The sequence below is a fragment of the Candoia aspera genome, chromosome 1 (assembly GCF_035149785.1).
Source record: "Candoia aspera isolate rCanAsp1 chromosome 1, rCanAsp1.hap2, whole genome shotgun sequence".
Lineage (NCBI taxonomy): Eukaryota > Metazoa > Chordata > Lepidosauria > Squamata > Boidae > Candoia > Candoia aspera.
The window spans coordinates 291,407,772-291,433,322 of NC_086153.1; the positions used below are offsets into that span (position 1 = coordinate 291,407,772).

The following is a 25,551-nucleotide window of genomic DNA, read 5'->3' on the forward strand; positions in this document are numbered from 1 at the left end:
AAATCTTTAAAAAAAAAATAGATAAGCAATCTTGTGCTTTCCAGATACTCCCATCAGTAAGATCATGGACTACAATTCCTAGATATGATTTGCTTGTTGGGAATTATGACCACTATAGACCAATACATCAATTTAGGAAAGACTGACCTAAACAAGTTGGCCACCCTTGAAGACCACTCAGAAGCTTCATCTGGTCCAGAAGCAGCAATGTAGGCAGTGACAGGTATGCCTCACTATGCTCATGTGACACCTTTGCTCCGCAAACTGCACAGGCTGTCAGCTTGCTTCCGGGTGTGATTCAAGATGCTGGTTATGATCTATAAAGCCCTACATCACTTAGGGCCTGGTTATTTGTAGGATCATCTATCTTGTGGCTATCTTCCTGATAAGAGCTGACAGGGATGGCCCACTCGGTCCTATCAGTTAGACAGTGTCATCTTTTGGGATCCAGGAAATGCACCTTCTCTATCATGGCACCTGACCTCTGGCATGAGATTCCCCTTGAAATCCATGTGGCTCCCACTCTGAATGGCATCCCACAAGGCCCTAAAGACCTGGCTGTTCTCTGAGGCCTTGGAGTAGGGTACATGGAGCCCTGTTTAGGATTTTTTTTTTTTGTATTATTGGCCAGACAATCATCCTGATTTTGTTCTTGATTTTTCTTGTTCTTATTTTTCCTGTTCTTTGTTTGTTTTTTATTATTCATATCATATTTTATTGTTGATATATTGTGAGCCACCCAGAGTCATCAAGCGGTGCCTAAGTTCAATAAATTTAATTTAATTTAATTTAATTATTTATTTATTTATTTTTTGCTTTCATTCATTCATTTTTTTTCTTTTTTTAATCAAATGGAATGTAAATTGAAGATGAGATAAGGCTGAAAATAAAAAAAAGAGGTTTTCAAGAAATACTTCTGTTAGGTGTTATGCTCCATTATAAAATAGAGTGTATATACAGTATAATAATATTTATAATAGTTATAAGTTGTCAACCACCATGGTTGCTTCTCAAGAAAATGTGCAGCTTCGTCCTCAGCATGGATACTTAAAAATCAATTCTGCAGTTTTCACTGAAATTTAAGTTTGCCGCTTCAGATTTTAAAAAGGCAAAGAAAACAGTTCTGGGCAGGAAGCTGATGTGCTTGTATTTAAGCGAGGATATTGGAAGCCAGTGAAATCCATATTAACCTACATAGGCATAAAATAGCCATTAGGTTTGAGAGGCAGAAGGAGAGAAGTAGCATCCCCCTACAGGCTACAGTGGGATTAGGAGTCCCATTGACAACAGCGCTACATATTGTCTTCTTACCTGGTCTAATATTCCAGCTGTGAGACAGTGATGGGAGGTTAATCCAACATCAGTACCCTGTAATGGTAAACCAGGCTGCTGTTCTGAAAACATTCAGGGCTAATCTTCTAATTAATTTTAGTATGAACAGACATTTCTGCTTTGTGGGATATAAAGTACTTCTGCTGCAAAAAGCAATGCGTGCTCCACACTTCCTAAAAGAACTTATCTACAAGCCATGCTTGTTTATTTGGAATGTACATTTTTGCCAGCCTCCCCGTGAAGCCCTGGCTAGAGAAGGCACAGAGAGAGAGGAAGTTGCCGTAGGGGGTGGGGAAGGAAGGGCAAGGAGGACTGCAGTCTGATTTACAGATCTGAAGCACGGATTATTTAATGAAGATCTCTTAGGAGATAAAGTACAGAGAGGGGAGAAGAAAGAGTATTATAGTATTTTCAGTTCAACTTTTATAAGCTACTCTACACAGTTGATCTATGTTCAATGTAGTTTTCTTTTGTAAGGTCTGCAGTTAGATGTGCTGGGTAAATCAAGCTCCCCCCCCCCCCCAAAAAAAAATCAGGTTTGAAGGTTCCTGTTCTTAAGCCATGAGAAAAATATCTACTGCATGATAGGTTTCGTTCTAAATATTTGTATTCCTTTTGCACTGAGTATCTTGTGATCTTTTGTCTGGTCTCTCTGGTGCTAAAACTGTAGAAACTACTTCAATCATACATGTTCAGCATGAACAGGCATCCTCTGAAAGGTCAGTGCTTTAATATCTAACTCCCACAACAGGAAATTTTAATTGTGTATGGCAGCCATTTCTTCCTCCCTCACAAAATATCACCCCACATTCCCTTATAGATCTTTTTTACCAAAACACACTTTTTTTTAAAAAAGCATTTTTAATTTCTTCCTTTTAAAAAATTCACCTTGGAAGTTTGTATTCATGTTTATCCATACTGGGGCATCAGAATAAAGACCAAACAAGATTCCAATATTGCAGTGTGAATGAAAACACATTCAAAAGTGGTACAGTTCATCTTTAAAGAAGGAATGTATACATTATTATATACCTTACATGGAAAAGAAGAAACTATATTTTGAAATTGTTGAAAAGAAGATAAGTAATGTGACTGCATTTATCAAAGTGCATTTATCAGACTGCATTATCAAATGTGAATAAGGACTGTAGAAATCATACAATTCAGTAGCAATTTATCCTGTTACAGCATATCAACTTAGTGAAGGTTTTTCCCTTAGATACCTACTTACATTCTGGAATTTAAAGCCATCCAAGAGTTTCAAACCATAGCCAGTCATCAGACTATTAATACCTTAATCCTAGTGAAACCTAGCATATAAATTGAAACCAATCCCTCTAGTTGACTTTCCATGTGCTAGCGCTGCATGAAACATCAGACAACTTGCAACTGGCACTTTTATCCTTGCTATAGACTTTGCCTGCAAATCATCATCTTCCTGATTGCCTTTGCAAAGGTAAGAATATATTGTACTAAACAATTTAGATCCATGTACGGTGACATAATTAGCAGGCAAGGAGGAATAATTAACAGAACCCTGTTAAAAATGCTTTTATTTGTTTAAGTAGGTAGGTAGCTATAGAAATTATATTGCTGCCCATAATAATCTAATGACTCTGGGTAGCTAACAACACAAACCATAAACTAACACAGCATAATATACAATAACATAATGCAACTGAGGCTTCTAATAAAATTCTCCTGGTTCATCCCAATATATATCAGGCTTCATTAACATCCTGGCCTCAGTGCCTGAGTGAAAAGCCAGGTCTTTAATGCCTTCCAGAAAGCTATCAGGCATGGGGCCATATGAATCTAAGGGGGGATGTTGTTCCATAAGGCAAGCACTCCTACAGACAAGACCCATCTACTGGGTCCCACTAGGTGACATTGTTTCACAGAAGGACTCGGAGCATCCCCATTTTGCTGGATTTGACGGGATGAGTGGAGCCAAGTAATGCCACAAGTAACCCAGCCCTGTGTCATTCAGGGCTTCATACAGTAGGAGATAAGGAGATAAGTAGCATTTTGAATTGTACTTGGAACCCTATTAGAGTCAATGCAGCTCATGAAGCACCAATGTTACATGGGCACACTGTGTTGCACCCTAAATTGCACCTTTATTTATTTATTCAAATTTTGCTACCACCTATCTCCCCCAAAAGGGGGACTCTTTTTTACAATACTCTGCATTCCAGAGCAGTTGCAGCTTCTGAATGCTCATCAAGACAGTCCCATGTAGAGTGCATTGCAGTAGTCCAACCAAGGGATGACTAAGGTGGGAATGATCTATGAGTACAAACTCCTGATTCAGGAATGGACAAAATTGGCACACAAAATGGATTTGTGCAGAGCTGTCCTGGCCACTGCTGCCACCTACTCCTCAAGCAGCAGCCACGAGTCCAAGAACAGCCCAAATTATGTGCCAGCTCTACCTGGAGGAGTACTACCCTATTTAGAGTCAGAGATGAAAACTCTCCAGATCTCAGGGACCCTAAAACCCACAGCCATTCAGTCTTACTAGTATTAAGTTGAAGCCTCCTCTTCTCTACCAAGACTTCTACAGCCTCCAGCCCTGGGGAAGAAACCTTGATAGCTTGGGCAGCCCAGAGGAGAGAGAGATGGCTGTGTGCCAGTGAGTAACCTCACCCAATAGCTTCATGTAGCTGTTAAGTACACTGAGTCAGGAGAGTGTCAAGGCCTGAGGCACTGCTCAGTGCAGGAGTTGAGGCCTAGATCTCTGTCCACCAACACTAACCAGACCCCACCTTGGAGAAAGAAGAGGAACTGCTGCAAGACTATGCCCTCCACTCACAACCGCCTATGCCAGTCTATGAACAATGGTATGAAAAGTTGTTGAAAGATCAAGGAGGACCAGGATAGATGCACTGCCCTATCCCAAGCCTGCCAGAGGTCATCAACAAGTTCAGTCAATGCCCTTTATAACACGACCTGAATCCCAAAAATGAAAGGTTGGAGACTTGATGAAAGTTGTCCAGTTCTGTTGGATCCAGCAATGCCTTCTTGAGGAGAGGTTGAAACACTGCTTCCTTCAAGGCAGGAATGAGAATATCAGAATTTAGGAAAAACTAGTTTAAATGTTATTTCAGTGGGATTTTGTTATTCAAAGACCTTTTCTTTTGAAAGGAAATAACTGAAGTGCAAATAGAACAGCATTTTCTTTACATGTAACACTGGCTTGCCTTTAGGCCACAAATCAAGGTTTCTCATAGTAATACTCTATTCACTATACTGCTACACTTACAGGTGCTATTCAAATATATTTCTTGTTATAATTATTATACAGTTATAAATATCTAGATATTCTGCATTATTTTATTCCAATCTTGCTACTCACCTTTTGGTTTCTTCACTGTATATTCTTGGGGAAACACACACACATCCACACATACAGAAGCCAAGAGGATCAAAAAATTCAAGATGATGACTATAACTATGTAATCAAAGCACCACCTCTTTTTCACACATGTGAAAGGAGGACAGGGTTTCAGTCACACGCTTGTGGCTATGATCTTGAATTTCTTGACTCACTCTGCCCAGAAAGATGCCCCTGCACATACATAATTTAATTTCTTTTAACTTCCTCACTAGAACTGCAGTAACGAGATAAGAAACTTGTGAAATGAGAATTAATTGATGGGTTGGAAAAAGTAGGATGGACTAATAAGTTTTTCAAGAAAATATACTTTCTACAGTAATTAGGAGTGCTGAATTCTGTTCATAGAAAAAATTGTGGGTTGCTACCATGGCATTTTAACAATGAGAAAGCAATAGACCCTACCCTAGATGGTCAAAGATATAGGATATATGTATAATATTGCTGTTTATTGAGAGAAAAATGTTTGAGAGGTCTTTCTAGTTCAGTTGGATGTCATTTGAAAAGAATTATTAAACAGCTAGATTTGCACTTTATAGTGATAGTTAACTGTTCTTGGCAACCTAACTTGCTGCTTTGTTTTATTTATTTATTTTTATGAAAATAATTTTAGACTATCTTTTCATCCTCATGAGCACCAAGACAATGGACAAAGGGTCTACTGTGTTAAAAAATACAGTCAAACAGAACTTCATAAAACAACATGAAGACAACATTTTTAATATGGCCTGCCCAGTGTGGCCTGTCTTTACTAGCAGTTAAAATACTGTTATTAGTATGTTATTCATACTATTCTGGAGCTCCCTTATTTTGCTCCAACCTCTTTTTATTTCCACTTGTTACACTGGTTGCTGGTGCTGACAGATTGTGCCCTGGCAAACCCAGATATTTGAAAGACCAGCTGGTAGCTTATGAGTCTGCGAGTGTGATCTGACCAATTGGTTCTCCCACAAATTAGAATAGCCACAAAGATGACCCTTCCCCTTCTACCAGGCTCTGTTTTTTTGGAATTGATTCATCAGAATTATATTTGGAGGCAGAGTGCTTAAATTTAAAAAAAATGTTCTTTTTTTCTGGTGCCTCTGTGAAGCTATTAACATTTAAAATTACCAGTAAATAAATGTACAAATGTTGATTTTATTATGTCACTGGCCTTTTAACCTTGAAGCTCTTTACCTTATGATTATTATATTATTTATATAATTCTTCATAGTATGTTACATATGAATTGCTGTTTTTATCCTATGTCTGTACTATACTTACAGAAGCATGATAAATAAAAGTACTACTCCTATTACTACTTTAGTTGCTATCAGATGTTCCATATCTGACAACACTATGTTCGAAGTAATGCTTAGTTCCAGTTATAATATAATTATATCTTAACAGCAGAAAATTCTAATTAAAATTATCTGTTTGCCAAGGAAAAAGTTTAGTGTATCAATGAATCTGTTAATCAGGGTGAGCAGTTTTGTTGTTGATCATAGTCTAAATTATAAGGAAAACATCACAGATGCCTGCTGCATTGGGCAACAACACATGTATTCATTTAAATCATGTATATCTTTCTTTTAACTGATGTAATTGTGAAATATGTTCTTTTTGCATTCATAATTAGAGGGAAGAACAGATGGTGAAGCCTTAGTTTAAAATAATCTATCATTAAAATAGCCTAGCTTACTGGTAATTCCTCATTCTAACTGGAGTTTAGGTCAGAGTAACAGGATTTGTGGCAGGGCGGGTAGTTCTGGCATATAATGAAAGTATTGGGAACTTCAGGGAGAACATTATGATGTTCAAAAGTATTCTCTGGAAGGGTACTATAATAATGTTTTAAAGCAGTGTTTCCCAAACCTGGGTAAATTACCCAGAATTAGGTAGAAGTGATTTTTCTTGGATAACGACACATGAACCCATTAAATTGACTTACTGTTTTACCTACATTGGGTAAAAAGGACTTTCTGATCAGTTTTTGGTAATGAAGGAAAAAGTTTGGGAAGCACTTTTTTTAAGTATCCTCCCTTTTATTAACACATAAAACCCACTTCAGTCCAAGTGGACTCTGGGCAAGGAACAGCAAAAGGAACAATAATCTTTTTAAATATGTACTTTTAAAAAATCACTTAATCTCCTAGCAAGATGCAAAAAACTCTCTGGAACAGTATAGATTTCCCTTGTTTCCAAAATATAAGAAGGGTTGGGGCCATTCATAATGTTATATAATGTTACATTATGTAACAGATGTATGAGATAAGGTATGTAACATACAGTATATGTAACAATAAATGATATGTAACATAATGTTACATATCCAGCCTTGTTTTACATTTCCAAAAGCAAAAAAGCTAAGATAAAAATCCCTAGCAAACTGTGGAATAACAATGCCACACTGACTCTGAGATTTCTGTAGATTACAATGTGTTTGAATATCCACTGTCAGGGTTGAATAAATAGTTGATGCTTTTAGTTTGTATAGTGCTGATCATTTGCTCAGAGGGTAGAATTACAAAGGTTCTGCATGGAAGCAAACCCATAGATGCAAAAATTCAGATTTTCTGTAGCTTCTATTTTTAAAAGAGACCAGATTTCAAATATAAAACAGCCAAGAGAGGCAGAATTTCTGACTGTACTTCTGATTATACACTTCCTGTGCATGCTTGTATGTGCTCACATGTGCACACACTCATTCACAGATAATGAAGTACTCTGAATCATAATTAATCTATCAAAGATGCTTATGGAACATTATGAATTATATCCAGTTAGATACTCCCTCCCATGCAGGACCCTCCAAACAGCTCTGGCAAGATGGGAGACCATCCAGTGATGATTTGGTGGGAAGTGCAGGGGAAGAAGAGGGAACAGGAAAGTCCAGTTATGTGTGGGGAAGTCTGTTTTTTTAACATTTCTAGAAAGGGATAACGTTACTATGCTGTTTTCTAGATTTGGAGAGTTCCTTTCTTTAACACTATAGATAAGAAGTGCCAAGGGGAGTTGTGAGGGTAAGTAACACACCTGGGGGTTGTTTTCTGTGCTGTGTAATTTCCAGAAACACTAAAGGTGACATAAAAGGCAAAAATGACATTGAAAAAATGAAAATAGATAAATAAATAAACCACTACAATTAGCCTTAGAGGACAACAAGCACAATAGGGCTTTATACAGTATATCTGCCTTGCATATTGTTCTGATTCTTATGAATTAAAATTACCAGCACCATTATTTAGATATGCCACAGCTCCTCATTATGTCTGAAAATAATTTGCCCCCTATTGACCATATAAATTTACTGAGATTTGACAAGGAGAAAATCCCACTGTTGCTTTCTGACTTGATTAGAGCTGTTTTCAGGACCAAGAAAACTATCTCTGTTAATCAGGTACTTAGATAACTTTAAAGGGTTTTACTGTTTCCTCTAAGATTTTGTTCTCAAACTGCTTTGTGGAGAAGAAATATGTAGATTTCAGCATGGTATTATGATAAATCTTGAGGAGGGGCATGTATTAACATTTGTGTCAGTACTTTTTCATCTTAATCCAACCTTGTTTAATAATCAGAAAATTCTACATAGTGGGTAAGAAGATGTAATTAACTCTTTGACCCCAGAATCTTAATTGGTGCCTGTTGAAAACAGTGGGGCAGTTTGGAAAAAAAAAAGTCGCCTGTGGTGATTGAAATAGCATAATACATAATAGGTTTCTCCTCCCCCAAATCAAAATAAGGTAATGCTGGAGAGATTTAGTTGTGTTTTGTATATAGCCAATAGGTGATAAGGGTCTTTAAACCAACCAGCATTTCTACCCGCCCTTTTTAAAATCAGTGATGTTCACATTTCCACGAAAGAAAGGAAGAAAGAAAAGAAAGAAAGATATAGTCAGCTTTTAGAAATCAGTTCAAGAGAGAAGAATTCCACATATTTATAGTAAAGGGTATTGTTCAGTGTTGGAGATGGCTAAACTATAATTTACATCTCAATGAGATTGGTTCATAATACCAGGACAGTATGCAAATCCATAGCAATAGTCACAGTTTCTGCTGCTGTTAAAGGTGAAATTATTATACAACAAATTGCTTTTTAAAAAATCTAGTTTGTTGTTTATTGGCAGAGTTTCAGTCCTGTATAAATACCAATTGGTTTCTGTACTGAGCAATGAAGAAAACCTTGCATCAGACGTTTCTGTGCCCAGTGCTTAATGTCTTATTGAATTACTCTCACCAACTATGTTTTTGCCCCTGAGGAAGATATAACTGATGCATGTGGAGCATTGAAACACAATTATTCATGCAAGTATTCATCCAACCCAGCAACATTTTGAGGCACTGACTCTTTCTCTTGTTCTGTCTTTTGGTTTTGGATTTGTCTTTGTCTTTAACTTTTTTTCTTATATTCTTCACCACCATCTAAGACAATTCACTGGCTTAGAAATGAGGAAAGTCCATTTAGTTAGACATCCAAGGACTCAGAGAGTGTTATCAATATTGGACATTGGCGGTTGTTAGTTATGAATATACATGCGTACATTTTCTTTCTGAAGACCAGTTTACTCAATAAATCAAATTATTGATAAAGATGGAGACTGCAGTGCATCTAAATTAATTAATCTACTTTTCAAAAATCCATAAATAAATAATCACTGTTGCTCAAAGTTAGAGCTGCTTTAGTATATTCATAGGCAATTATTTTTCCAATGATAATTCTATCTTGGGCTTTTGAAAGCTGGTGTTTTCTCCTGTCACTTATTTATATGATTTAGAAGCTGCCTGACTCCACAACAACTCTGGGCAGAATCTGAGATTCTTGTCTTGTTCCTTTTTGTATATGACATGGTTCATCATTCACAATGATGCTTGCCTTTTGAGGTCTATAGATTGACTTTATTCCCTAAATAAAATACTCCCCAAAGTCCATATTTTCCAAGACTTTAAACATAAAACTCCAGTTCAAATTGTCGAAAGCTTTCTCTTCATCTAGGAAAATAAGATCTGCTTGACATTCATTATGATATTGTAAGTATTTTGTAATGTCCAAAACAATTCTTACATTATCTTTTAGCTGTCTTTTGGATAAGAACCCACAATGATCATGATGAATACATTCCTCTAGAATTTTCTTCATTCTTTCAGCCAGTATTGAAGCAAATATTTTATAATCATTGTTCAGCAATGAAATTGGTCTGTAATTCTTAATGAAAGAGGGTCTTGTCCTTCCTTTGGTAAAAGTGCAATGTTAGCTTCTTTCCATGAATCTGGCATTGTGGAACCTAACAAAATAGAATTCATCAGTCTTTTAAAAGGCTGAAGAATCTGATTTTCAAAACAGAATAAATCTTTTTATTTATAAAATATAATGCAGGTAAACCATCGGGACCTGGTGCTTTTCCCAATTTAGTTCTTTTTATAGCTTTAACTATTTCAAAAGTAGTTATAGGATTATTCAATATTGCTTTCTGTGACTGTGGAAGTTTTGGTAAACCTTATTTATTCAAATATGCATCTGTCTTCTCCAAGGAGACTTCTTGTTTTTTTATACAAGTTGGAGAAAAAACTATAAAATGCTTTCTCATTGTCCAATAATTCCACATTTCTTTCTTGAATCTTTAATACCATTTTCTTCTCTCTTTCTTTCCTCAGTTTATATGCTAGCCATCTTCCTGGTTTATTAGCAAATTCAAAATGTCTCTGTTTAGCATATTTCAACTTTGTTTCTATTTCTTTCACAGTCAACAGTGACAGTTACTGATGTAGTAACTTAAGTTGGTACACAATATTGTTATCTGTCGGTTTTTTCTGTAGCTCAGTTTCTTTCAGCTTAATCTGATCCAAAACCATTTGTAACTTTTGTTGAGATTTCTTCTTAAGACTACAGTTATGATAGATAAAATGTCCCCTCATAACTGCTTTACTAGTATCCCAAACAGTTTTTAGATCTATTTTATTGTCCAAGTCAATATCAAAAAATCATTTAATTTCCTTTTACAATCCTCCACAACCTTTTCTTTTTGTAGAATTAATTCATTCAGTCTCCATCTATATGCCCTAAATGTTTTCTTTATTGTCATACTTACAGGATTATGGTCAGAAAACATCTTTCGTAAAATATCCACTTTACAAACTTTATTTGCAAAGTCCCTTGAAATCCATATCATATCAATTCTTGAAAAAGATTTATGTCTCTCAGAATAAAAAGTATAATCCTTTGCCAGACCATTTTTGTATCTCCAAGAGTCCACCAATGCCAAATTGTCCACCAGATCAAAGAAGAATTTTGGTAATTTCCCTTGTTTAATTTTAATTTGTTTCTCCGATGTTCTGTCAATCAGTAGGGAAATAATTCCATTCCGATCCCCCATTAAACACCAACTTTATATGAAAAAGATGACAGTTCATTCAAAAGTTGCATTAAAAAATTGCTTTTATCTTCAGTTGGTACATATACTCCCACAATAATAGATTTAAGTCCATAAAGTTCCACTTCAATTGCTACATAATTACCATGCTCATCAGCTAATAATAAAGGTGATTTCAAATGTGGTTTAACATACTGTATAATACAAGGCCATTAATTTTCTTCAAACCTGCTGAAATAAGTTCCTGTCCCAAATTTTTATTTATCAAATATTTTGTATCTTTTTTTCTTATGTGAGTTTCTTGTAGACATGCCACTTCATGTTACAATTTTTTTCAAATAATGAGAATTTTTTCTTCTTTTCTGAGGGGCATTTGCCCCATTTATTTATTTATTTATTTATTATTTTATTTTATTTGTCCCTGCCCATCTCCTCCCACTGGGGGACTCTGGGCGGTTTACAATATAATAATCGATTAAAATGACAAACATACATTAAAAATATTATATATAAATATAGCATCACTCTTAATACATATATGTAAAAATTTATATCCCATGTAAGACAGTTCAAGGCCATTTTTATGGAGACAACCACCGAAGTCTTTGGATGTAGCACCCATCTCTTAATCTTGTATTGTGGAATCCATTTGTTTAGTTCCAAATGCAACCTTTTCAGTTGCATCCTGCTCCAACTTAGCTCCATGCTTGACAAGAAAATCTTTGGCTTTAGGGATTGAAGTTAGTCTAAACCTTTGTTGTTGGTAAGTAAAACTTACCCCTTCCAATTTTTCCCAACAAAAGGAATCCCATTCTTTTTCGAACATCAGTTAAGAAAGTATATTCTTTTCTCTTTCTTAAAGTTCTCACAGGAATTTCTTTCAGTACAATAATATACACTTTGTCAATATTAAGTTTAGAGTCAAAGTGACCTTGCAGGACCAATTCTCTTGTTTTCCTCCTAGCAAACTGGACCAGAACATCTCTTGGCTTGATATTTATAGTTGAGTACCTCGAGTTTATGTGAAATACTTTTTCTATTTCTTCCATCATTTTGTCATCCTCCCATTCAATTAAAGCTGCCAGAACTTGTGAAATCTTATCTTTAAGACTCTGCTCCTTGACTTCAGGAATCCCCCTGAGCCTTATGCAATATTCTTTATTCCTTAATCCAAGCAGTGCAATTCTGTCAAGCTCTTTCTCTCTTTCACTTTCCACTATATCAAAATTTTGGAAGAAATATTCTCTTCTTTCTCCTCTTTCATGCATTAGATGAATTTAGAAGTTTCAAATTCCAGACAATATCCACATTTGGAGAACTCTATTTCTTGCTGGTGAACAAAAGTAACAATTTTGTTCAACACTGGATGTAATTCAACATTCTGTTTTCTATGGTGACCACTCAGTTGCTAATGAAGAAGCCCACATAAGTAAAATAGCAACATTCTTCTACTCCTTTGCTGGTGCTTGAGAGACATTCTGGACATAATACATAACCATCATGAGTAGGAGGTATATGTTCATCGATTTCTCTAATCCACTTTCAGACCCATTATTGGTGTCCATTGTCACCTTTGATGCTACAAATCCAAATTTTAACTATGTATTATATGAAGAAGACTTTTTTGTTCTGTGCTGCATCTATTTAATTCAATTCTTCAACTCTTCACTTGGTTATCCTAATAATAAAGAGAGACAAAGTGACAGGAAAAAAACAATTCTTCTTCATACTATATATAAACCTCCCCAGTATTCACTTTTCCAAAATGAAAAAGCTTAAAAAAATAGCTTTTATTTGTAGGGAATCAGAAACCAGGATTATTATCACCAGAGTTGAAACACAGTAAGTTTGTAATATACAAGAGAGCTGTGATTCAAAATCAGAAGCATCCAATCTTGTGTATGCCACATCATCATTTTACTCCTGATCTGTATTATGTTAGCCTTGATAAACAAATGAAAAAGCTTCAGTAATATATTAATCTAGTGTTTAGACTTTAGGCTTCAACTACATTTTGCTTTCTTAATTTGACACTAACAAATCAGTAGAATTGTTTGAGTGGGGTGCTGTACAAATATTGATAAATAAATAACTTAACATGAAGTAAAAATGATCTCTGAATCATAAATACGGATGCAGAAATGTCCAGATGTTCCAGGATCTGTTTAAGCAATTGTTTAATATAATCCTCACATTTTTTTAACATCAGGAGAGTTCTGAATCCCTACTATTTAGGAAATACATTTACAAGGAGGTAGTTCTTGCATATGTTTTTTATTGTCTGGGTTGTTTACAATTTGTCACAGAGTCGAGCAGCATATAAATTTAATAAATTATTATTATTCTCTTTCTCTAATCCTGAGGGTACTACACAAAATAACAAACAAAAATTAATGGTGGCCCATCTTATTGGTGGCTCATCTATACTTGCTTCCTATCACTAGCAGTGATTCAACTCATACATGTGCAACAAGAATTGTTCAATAAAGCAAAATATAACCGGAAACTTGGGGTCACTATTTGTTCACAATAGAATCTACATATTAATCTGTGATTTCACATGGTGACTATTTTTGACATCTTTTCTCCTGTGAGAAATTCTGTTTGTCAATGTACTTTGTATTACCTTTTTAAAAAAAATTGTATTAATCATTTTAGAAGAAAAAGAGCGAACAAGCAAACAAAAGGAAAAAAATTGGTACAGAAATATAATATCTATAAGTGGACAAGGAATTGCCAAGATTGTACAATTAGTGCTCAGTGTACCTTTGATTAGAAATTAACAATAAAAACATTAAACTACATTTAAGTACATTAAATTATTTTGACTATGTAAGTAAGAATTTAAATCTCTGAGCTAAGTGCCAAAATCTCCACTATTTGTGGCTTAAAAATACAAAAAAGAAAGAAGAAAACACTACTAAAACATTATAAATAATACATAATATATAATACTATATGAATTTGTAACTTCCCCTTTGTTGTACTGTGAATAATGTACAATATTTATAGTCATTTATATTTTTTTGTATGTCTCTGATTTCCATTCTTTAGTCAGTTCTCTTTTGCCCTTAAAAACCATTTGTTAGATACTTATATTTGCCTTGGCCCATAATACTGTATATAGTATATATGGAAGCCATTCTTGTTTAAAGTTGGTTAGACTTGTGTTGTGAATATAAGCTAATATTTGCCATTACTGCATATTCTCCAAGTTTAAATTCCCAGTCTGATATCCAGTAATGGATATATTTTCCAGTATTGTGCTAAACTGTAAACTTGCAAACTGTAAACATGTATCTTGGTAAATTGTGATATTTTTTTTGTTAAATTGTTTTGGAATTATGCCTAGTAAGAACTGTGATTTCATTTCATATTTCTATTTTCTTAAAAGCGAAGTATGATTATCAGTGTATTTTTAGAATCGTCACTATATAAATCTATTATCCTCCTTTGAGGCTGTTGTTTTTCCTGCTCATTAAGAGATGAAAGGAGAAACTTGGAGAAGTTTTAGATTATTATACCACAGAATACGTATGACTGAGGATTTAACTTTAAATTGTAGTTCATCCTGCTGCCGTATAGATTCCTTTAATTTTAATCCTAGTGGCATAGATACATGCTAATAGATAATATGCATGAAGTCTCTCCAATAGCAGTAGTTGGTGTATTGTTCTCTAAATATAAAAGTGCTTGAATATGTTCTTGTTTGGGTCAACTTTAAAGTTTGTCACTTGAAGTTGCTCCCAAGTAATTGATGTCAATGTTCAAGGTTCTTGTGCTAATCATCTGAAAATAAATTATGATAATTTTCAGATAAACTACCTGCTTGTATAAATACTTCTGTTTGACTAAAATTGATGGAGATTTACATTTTTATTAATTCATAAATATAAATTGAAGAGCCTTCTTTAATACGTTAACTTTACTGTTTTCTAATAACTAGCTCATACTCCCTAAACAACAACAGAGCTCTTTGCGCAGTCGCTCTACTCAATTTAAGAATTCCTTTACATTTAAATAAGCTGGTGTTTTTAGGTGGTTTGTGTATATATTGGAATGTGCAAGATTGGAGTATTGTGGAAAGACAGGAGGAAAAGTACATTAAAATGAAATCTTAACAGTCTGCCATTTATTCCCATTTGCAACATAAGAGTCATTTTAAATTTTATTTTGACTTACATGGCCATGTGTCTCCTTTTCCCTGACTTTTCCATTTGTTCTCTATCTCTCCCAGCTATCTTAAAGTTTTAAACCAATAGCACTTTTGGTGTGATCTAGTTGTGAACACTTCCCTATAACATATTTACCAGGCAGTTCCTTCAGCATCCTGACTGCCAAATACCTGAGAACTGAAGTTGCCAGGGTTACGGAATTCTCACAATATCTACTGTGGCATGAATGTGCAACAGTGTCCCATGTATTGGGGTCCCTGGGAAATACAGTTCCCCCAACTCCTAATGTGAAATAAGGTTAGAACATGAAGAGCTGACAGGGTCATATGCCAGAACTTAACGAAAGCCTCCTTAGTACACATGCCCCCATCCAGTTGTTACCCCTGTTGATTCTGTTGGCTAAGTTGGAGAAAAAAGGATTATCAGGGAGCATCTTGAGGATTTCCAAGACTGTGCTGGCTCTGAACTTTGGAGGCTTAAGACTGTATGTAGAGGATACCAAGTTTAGGAAGGCTGACAGATAAATCACATGCATCTTCACCAATCTAAAGGTACAGCTCTACCATTAACCATCCAGTAATTGGCAAATGATAGTGGTGGTAGCCAACTCTCAGCCCTTCAAGATAGGCCAGGCAGGAAACGGATACTGGAGGGACTCCAGGAATGCTACTTATTGTTGTAGCATATAATAACAGAATCTTGAATCATGAACAGAATCTTGTCCAAGTTCTCTCTGTCCCATCTTAGACTAAAGAATATCAAGGTGACTAAAGAAAATCAAACTTAAAGTTTTAAGTTTCTTTCCTTCTATCTCTTGACTTAATGGCTTGCTCACACCTTCCCAAAGGTCAGCTCCAAATTCTTTTACATCAACAGATGTAACACAGCAGCTAATCTGGGGTTTGCTGCTGCTCATTCTTGCTGCTGCTCATTTTCTCTAAAAAATCAGGGGCTAGCCTTTTTCTTATTAAAAATTGTTAACATTTTCTGTAACAAATAGTATGTATTCCTAAGTAAATGATTTTAGTATCTAGAACAGCTATTTTTTCTTTCATGCCATGGTAGTGCCACAACTTAAGAGAATTTGAAATGAAACTTAGATCTGGCAAGTAGTTCCTCCTCCCCAGAGGTATCAGGAGCGTAGAAGCAGCTGTAAAGTATGTAATGGCAATAGATGTAGATGAGGAGAGCATTCACTTCCCTATAAGACATGCTCTAAAATTATCTCATTGCACCACAGGATGAATATTTATTCCAGTCAACAAAAATGTATATTCAGTGTATTGTACAGTGTTCTGTCATTCTGAATTAAGGCTTTTTTATTAATTGATATATGTTTCAGGTGGCTTTCATAAATGTGTATATACCAGCATCAATGTTCAGTCATAAATTATTCTGGCAACTATATCTAAAGCCCAGCTAGCTGTCAGAATACAATTTAAATCTACAAATACATACTGAAGACATTAAATTTTCAGGATTTCTGTGTTTTCCAAATGTGAACCTATTTTGACAGTAATCTATTGATTGGTTTTGTTTGTGCTTAAATAAAACAATAAATGGGTGGGCATGCTTGTGAATGAAGAAAGGACCATAATTCCTTGTTAATTTTCAAGTTACTACTATTCACACTCATTTCTTCCTTCTCTATTTTTCTGCAAGGAACATCTTTTCATTTCTCTCCTAATGACAAGTAATGTTTTATGAATTGTAACGTACTAACTTCTGTAAGGAGAATGCATTGTTTATGACAGTTATGTTTTATCTGTTTGTATATATTCTACTGTATATAACTCCTAACTTTTTTTTTTCTTTGCAGTCACTGGATGGATTTGTATTTGCACTAAACCAAGAAGGAAAATTTTTGTACATTTCGGAAACAGTCTCCATTTATCTTGGCCTCTCCCAAGTAAGTAGAACATTTAATGATGTGAATTCCATTTTGGGGCTCGCTCTTTATAAAATGGTAAGATGTTCTGGAACTTTTCACATCAGGTTGAATTTATAATTTAATGGCTTGGTTTTACACATCCTAGAAGGTGTGAATTGATAAAGGATGTTCCAATGGAGAAGAAAAAGTGGGAGCTTGAAAAATCCTTTTCTCCCATAAAAATCATTATTAATTTATTGAGAACAAATGAAATTTCTTTTCTCAGTTGTTTTGAACTTTAAACCTCCATAGCTGTTAGGAAAGGGACACAGAAATAGTACTTCCCTTGTGCCCTATTACTGGATGTTTATGGAGAACCCGACATTATCCTGGGAGCTGACACAATGACAGGGAGTCACTTGGAGTCAGGAAACGCTGAAAGAAACCATTAAAAAGGCTTGCAGGGAGGGTTTCAGCAAGGACACAGTCTGCTCCTTTTGCACATGTTTAGTAAATGTGTAGAGAAGATTTTTATGAAACAGTTGTCTAATTGTTAATTCTTTATTATCATTTTGCTTTATAGTCCAAGATTATATGAACGAGAAGAATTATTTTTATTTATTACAATTAACTGTACTGTAACTGTACAGTAACGGTGGAATCACACATATCCTGAAAAATTTGGGAAGTCCTGGGGACTTTTTTCATGATGATTGGAAAATAGGTTACTCTGTCTGCAACTGAATTACACTTGAAGAATTCAAGTATAATAATGTTGCATCTTTTTGTTTAGAATGGAGACCCATGTTGGATGTTTGGCTTGTGTTACTGTGATTATTAAGACAGCCCTTGGACTGCAGCTTTTCAAAATATTATGATTTAATTGATTGTCCTAAATTAAGTTGAAAATGTTTAACTAAAGTAATCAATTAAGAAATATATGAAGAAATGAAGAAAGGAGTGCTGGTTATGCAGCTATGCATGCCTGGAGAAAAGCCAGGATAAAAATCTAAGTATAATAGCAACAATAATTACAACAACTTATGTAAAACAAAAAGTACCCAGGGTTGAAAACAATGAAATACTGGCCATTAACTCTTCAAAGAAAATGCAGGGTATTATTTATGGTATGTGCATTGGTTAGATTTGTTTACATTAAACTTTTTTTGTGAAAACAGTGAGAGAATTAAGAACAAAATTCAGTGTGGTATTTTTATATCTCACTCTGGTTCTTAGTTTGGTAATAGGATATAATTCCTGCTTTGATTGGTTTGGGTATCAGTCTCAAATGTTTCATAATTCGTTACTGATAAGTCACACAGTTATTAACAGAGTTTAAAAAAAAAACAGAATACATTAAAGTTTATTATGGTCTTGTGTTCATATTACATATTAATCCATTTTATGTAGTGTCCAAAAAAGTTTAATAAACCAGCAAAAAGAAGGCTGGTTAATTAGTTTAAACAGGTAAATACTAATTGGGAAACTCCTGAAAGGCATCCATTATACACTATCTGAAAACAAATTTTACAGCCCTGGTTAGTGGTGTAATCCAAATTCTGTCAAGGCAACTGCATTTTCTGTAATTGAGATGTGTATGTTTGCTTTGCATAACAGATGGCTCTGTATGCTTAGACTGATAGCTAGGAAAATAATAATTGCATTACTCTGGCCAAAAGAATATTAGCTCTTGGGCTGGGGCCATTTTAGGCAGTCCTCCTGCCAGCACAGCATATGCACATATATGGATTCGATTTTCAAGGAAATTGATGCATCTGGAATAGTGTCACCATCTGAAATATCATCTGTTCAAGAAAAAAGTTGGCTTTAACCCTGTCCTCATCCTCCTTGCTGAAAGCACACTCCTATGCTGCGCTGCAGCACCATTACTCAAACTTTTTTGAACTACACGTAGCCTAGCTTTGCACAGATTAGAGCCCTCCAGCTGCCTACGATTTCAGCTCCCATAAACCAGTACCTAGACTTTGGGGCAGGTTATTGCTTTTCTGTTTATAATAGTGAGTTGAATGTAGCATATGGCCAAACAATAGGGAACACCTTTCTCTTTTTTAATCAATGCTTTGCTGCAAAACATATGATTAAAAATAAGACTGTTTAATTGCCAATAAAATAAGTAAAATCTGCTTCCTGAGGTCAAATATTCTGCTTCAAGGCACCAGCCTTTGGTTGGGAAAGAAAGGGGCATCATACTGAGTTCAGGCTAGGTTGGCTGCTTTTTAAAAATGTAAGGCAATATTTCTCAAGATCCCTGATGTGATTATTTTCACCGTTGTTGCAGTGCAAATCCATTCAGAGCAGCTTTGATCCCACTGAGAACACTTTGATGCAGTGGGCAGATGCACAGCCATTTTGGTGCCCTGGGGAAGAGCTGTGCTGCTCTTTCCCTTTTCAAGAAAGGAAGTGTGCAGCCTGCCAAAACAGTGATTGGCACAGGAGTTGAAGGTCATTATTTAATCTCTATACAATATATCGAAGTTTCTTGTCTGTTTCCTCTTGGCAAAAAGTCCAGCAGAATTAGCTAGGTAAAATTTGGGAGCTTTGTTGCTGTGCCTGAAGGGTTTTCTCCATACTCAATTCCCCTCATTCATGTCCTGCTCTTTGCACCTTGAGCATTAGTGTTAGATTCATTATCATTATCTTTGGAATGACCTGCAGAATTATATATGTTTATTGCACATGTCCCCAATCTCTGGCATTCTGGGCATTCTGACAAGGTTGCTTCCTTATTGTATGTGCCCAATCACAAAACAGTTATCTACAGAAGACCATAAAATACCTATTTATTGGAAGGCAAACTGGTGAGATTGCTTCCCACTATTTCCTCTAGTCTCCATGAATGTTGTCCACTACTTCATCTTCCTTGGTTTTTCTGAGTGGGTCTGGAGACTTCAAGCCATCTTTCCAATTTCTCAGAATGCTTCTAGATCTATATAGAGTCCAGAATCATTGTTGCAAATATAGATGATGCTTTCGGCTGGCACTTTGCTTTGCAGCATGCTAGTTTTCTATTCCTTTGGTTATTAATTAAAAGAAGACATTCAAGAATCAGGAGGGAAGGGAGCCTGGTTGGCAGCATGGGAGGTGGCGATGCCATATTGATCCCCCATTCTCTTCCCTTGCTGACTGACAACTACAGAAAAACAGTATAAGAGCTGTACAAACAGTATCATTTATCATTAGATATGTTGTATACTCTAATACAAACATGTGGAACCCAAAACCTGAGGGCTACATATGGTGTTGAGGGCCTTGGGTATAAATTTCAGAGCCCTTCCAAAAGTCTTCACTAAAATATAGTTTAATTTGATTGGGGGGATTATTAATTATACAGGAAGTAATAATAAAATAGTTAATATCTTTTAATTATCTTTGCTTTTACATTAAGATAATTAAATTAAACTTTGTTTTTTACTGGCCTCACCTACTTTTTGCCCCAGTGTGGCACACTAAAACAAATGCAGCTCCCAGGCTGAAAAAGGTTATACATCTCTGGTCTAATCATAATCCAACTTCTAGCTGTAAAGAATATTTGCATTTCCCAAGCAATGTTCTCTGGTTTGAATACTAGGGAGAAAGAATTGGATCAACATCTCCTGAATGGTGGAAGAACTCTCAGAAACAGTTCTTCCAGTTTCTGAGCTAAGTGAACATTTCCCCTTGTTCCCCTCTCCCGCTTTCTCCAGTACCAGTGGCAGAAATACCCTTTTCTTCCCCTTCAACATATTTTGTGGCTTCAGAGTCTTGACAATATGGTCTGCCAAACTGGATAAAGTGGCAATGGGACAGGTTACCCCTTCCTATTGAAGTACTACAGCAAACTTTGTAGAAGGAGAACTATCTGCCTCTCTTCCTTGTGGCTTGCCACCACTGCATCTCAGTGGAATGTGGGAGGGGGACTACAGAGGGAATATCATTGAGGCTTGGGCTATAGTTGAGCCAGTGATAAAGGAAGGGAATTGTTCTCCAGCTTGGACTGAAAATGAAGGAAGAGAAGAGATCATAGGTTTGCCTCTTAAAAATGTTACAGCCCCTTGAGACTTAAGATCAGCATGAGACATTGAGACATTCATGGAAATATGATACATGCGTGATTACAGTGAGCAGCAATTTTGCAACTAGTGTGCTATAAATGAACAGTTTAGAAAGATACTGATCATTCAAGAAGGGAGGAAATCAAAACTTACCTATATATGGCCCAAAATTGCATCCTTAGATGCAAAAGTTCTGGTTGCTACTAATGTATTGTGCCTTTGATCTCAGGTATGTTCAAGTAATTTGTATCCCAAGAGCATTGTATTATTTCACATTAGGAGAGCTGCATTTTATATGAGACTGTTATTCAGCAGTTCATGTATTAGCCTACAACCCTCCTTTTCAAAAAGCTTGGAAAAGTAAAAGGAGTGAACGTATTTAAATGAGTAAATGGGTACTTAAGTTACAGATCTATAAGCTATTCCAAGTATCATACTACCTTTTCCCCAGAGTTCAGAGATTGCCAGTCTAATAGCCTTTCCAGCAGCTATGATGTTTTCAGTATTCATCAGTAACAGTAACAGTGACTGCAATAATCCACACTAAATTAAGCATTCTAAAACTTTTATTTACTGCAGAAGAAAGAGAAGAACATCAACAGAAATTACTGTGCTAGTGTAATCTCAAAAATTTTCCAAGTGTGAAGATCATTGTAGCGGCTTGTTATGTTACTGATTTCTTGTTTTTAATAAAAATGCCAGAAACAAGCTTTAAAGGGCTGTGGACTTGCTTTGAATTCTTAGTACTGTAATTGCCATAAAATAAACACTGCTGGGTTCCTGCCATTAGCTGGCAGAGGTTGCAGATCTTTACATAAACTTTACCATTTTTCAGGAATTTAATTGTTCAATAGTGTTGGGTTTGTATTTTTGAGAGCAATGCTTCAATGACATCTTTTTATCTATGTGTTCAATGTATATGCTGCCTTTTGTCCAGAAGTATAAGGTAGCCTATATAGGAATCTCCCTTAATTTAATTCCCCTTGAAGATACACTGAGCTGAGAAATAGTCACCCAGTGCTAGTCCAACAAATTAACTACAGCATCAGAGTGGTTCTTTTCTTAGCTTTAGCTTTGTTGCCAGATGCTCAAGCTGGCTTTAGAAGAGGCCAATGAATAAGATACATTATTGTTGAGGCACACTAGATAACTGAGAAAGTCAAAGAATTCCAAAAAGAAGTCACTACGTGCTTCATTGATTACAGAAAGGGCTTTGATTGCGTTTTTCATGTCAGGTTGTAGAATGGCCTTAGAAAAACAGGAATCCTAAAACCTATACATAGGACAGGAAGACACAATCCAAGCAGAACATGGAGAAACAGACTGGCTGCAGGTTGACAAAGGAGTGAGACAAGGTTGTATATGCTCTTCTTCTTTATTAAACCTATATGCTAAACATATAGTGAGGGAGGTGAGATTGGAAGACTATGAGTATATTTTTAGATCTGGAGGAAAAAAGCATCAATAACCTTTGCTATGCTGATGACTCTGTTCTGATAGCTGAAACTATAAATGAAATAGAAGTTCTAGTAATGAAAGTCAAGGAGTGAAAAAATAAGAATAAATATAAAGAAGACCAAACTAACGAGAACAGATACAGCAACCAGTCTTAGAATTAAGAGTGAAGATATGGAAGTGGTAGAGAGCATCTTCCTTTTAGGATCAACTATCAAGAGTAAAGGAATGACCAGTCAAAAAAATATGTTGCAGATTAGCACTTGGTAGAATAGCAATGAAGGCCTTAATGTGTTGATACTTACAAAGATCAGAATCATGCAGGAAATGGTTTTTCCTTGGACACTGTATGGAAGCGAAAGAGGCAGGATAGAAAGAGTATTGATGCTGTTGAGTGCTGGTGTTGGAGAAAACTCCTGAGAGTACATGGGAAGCCAAGAAAACAAATACATGAATCATAGAACAGTTCAATTCCACAGCCAAGAAGAAAAATAAATAGATCATAGAACAAATCAATCAATCCACAAACCAATCTCACTTGAGGAACAAATTATCATATTTTGGGAACATTATGTGAACAGCTACCTCTCTTGAGAAGTCTATAATGCTGGGAAAGGTGGAAGGGAAGAGAAAAAAAGAGGATGACCATGAACAAGGTGGATGGATTTGATTATAGGAGCACTAGGTGAACCATTGCAAGATATGAGGGGACAGGTCCACCTGGAGAATGAGTACTGTATCTTTGGTCACTAAGAGGCAACACCAGCCTGATGGCACATAAGCAAACAAGCATTGCAAAAAAGCACTAATCCACATTTGGAATGATTCCCTTTCACTCTTATAAGAGAGAAATCAGCGGGGAAATCAAGGTATTGCCTCCAAGTCAAAGAACCATGTTAACAATTTCTACACTCAGTGTCAGAAGAAACGTGACAAAGGGACTTAGTGTAACTTCTAGGGGTTTTTGGAACATGTTGTGACTCACAAAACACATTAGCAGCTCTGGGATATTTTTCATCTGATTGCAATAGCTACTGCAGTAAAATCCCCATATACATTGTGGTCATATTTAGTTAGTTTATATTAGCCCATTGAAAGAGCTCATGAAATCCATTTTTTTTTTTAAAAATGTGTTACTCCAATGTGTTACTGATACTGTATATCTGACAGATGACCTCCTGTTATCACAAGATTAGAGAACCTTTTTTTTATTCTGAATCTAGGTTTACGTTCCTTTTAGTCCTGATTATTTCCTGATCAGGGTCTAGAGATCTCCCAGTGTTGTTTTGTTTATGAAATGCTGGCAGCCTTCTATTTTGGCAATCCTCCATGGGAAAGCTCAACTACATAATAGCAGTTTCCCAGAGCATTTCTCTCTTCTATAATTTATACTTGGTGTATGTACAGTATGATACTGATAATAAGCAGTATATCTTGGTTGTTATAATATGTGTTCACTTACTGACATATGCTTTCATGTAGCAAGTTTGGTTTTGGATTAGCATGATGTATGAACTCAGTCAGTGGTGGCTTATTTAACAAGCCATAGTTTAACAAACATGGGTTCACATTGTCTATCATTCCATGGGACTAGGTGAATTTCAGAATGAACTCTGAGAACTAATTATATTTAATTTTTCAAAAACATCCATATTATAATCAAAGCAAAGATGTATATATGCCAAGAAAGGCAGTTGCCATTCCATATGTACAAGAGTATTTATGTAGGAATGCCTACATAAAAATATTTAGGAAACTGTGGTTCCTGAGGAATTTCCACCCATTTCTTCTGATTCTCTCCTCTGTCTATATTTCCTTCAAAACAGTATGTGATTGTGGTGCATATGTTGCAGAGGTGAGAAAAATTTACAAAAATCAAGGATCCCAGTCTTTATCAAAATTGAGGAGACGTGTTAGAGTGTTTAGCCATACAAGCAAAAGCTTTATTTAGCTTCTCATTAGGGAGTTTACCTAACTCTGGGCCTACTGGAAGAACTAAGTTTCCTGAAGGCCAGCAGGATCGAGGGTCATACAGAACTCAGGGGGAATATTATTCCATAGGGTAGTTACTCAATATTTGCTGATTAGTATCTTGGTATACAAGCTTGCTCTGCTGAAAGTGCTGCATTGCAATTAAATTAGGTGCAAGTGTTAGCAACTTTTAATTGTTAGGGCTACAGGATCTGGGCTGCAGACATCCAAAGGATCAAGAGGTGGCAGCGAAGAGTGAAGAGTCTTCTGTCTTTGTTGCCATCTAGTGGTTGCCCAGATTTTTTGCAGCCCAGATCTGGTAGCCCTAAGATTATTCTCTACTAGAGCTGTGCAAAGCTTAGAAGAAGTGACTTGATTCAAAAGAGATCATTCTTTCAGATATTATCATTCAGATATTATATAATCCTTTCAGATATTATCTTTGTGTCCTATTTATGTATTTTAGTTAGGTTTTCTGTCTCTCTTTCTCTCTCTTTTTTTTGGCCACCTAGTGGTCATCTAGAATTTACAGACCAGATCTTGTAGCCCTCTTGATGCTGGTTGCTCAGAATTTCCCTCCTAAAGTGGCAGGATGTCAGAGGGGAAATCTGAGTTTGGACATGGAATGGGAGACAAAACCTAGCCCTCATCCCAAATATCTCAGAATTTAAGGAATGGAAAATTTTGTCCATATCTGCACCAATTAGGTGCCCTGACTGTGGAGTTGGATATAGGAGAGAGAGTGATGTTGGCTTACTCAAGGAAAGCCTTGGGTTCATAATCTGACTCCTTTTCTTACTGGTCCAGATATGGATTCCAGGTGTTCCCTACAGCTTCATACAGACGTTGGACAAGATGGAACTTTGTGACACCGAAGTGGACTGGGATTCCCATAATAATAAGCCAGATTGGATTTGATCCCTGTAATCAAGTAATGCAAGGACTCCCCAAA

The 25,551-nt window shown here is 35.9% G+C and overlaps 1 protein-coding gene across 1 annotated transcript in view; it reads left to right on the top strand.

Annotated features, from left to right (window-relative positions):
- Positions 1-25,551, top strand: part of NPAS3 (neuronal PAS domain protein 3) — a 520,563-nt gene that overhangs the window by 271,373 nt on the left and 223,639 nt on the right. The window contains exon 6 of the mRNA XM_063290029.1: positions 17,071-17,160. Coding sequence (XP_063146099.1) covers positions 17,071-17,160 — 90 coding nt within the window. The remainder of the gene's footprint in view (positions 1-17,070; positions 17,161-25,551) is intronic.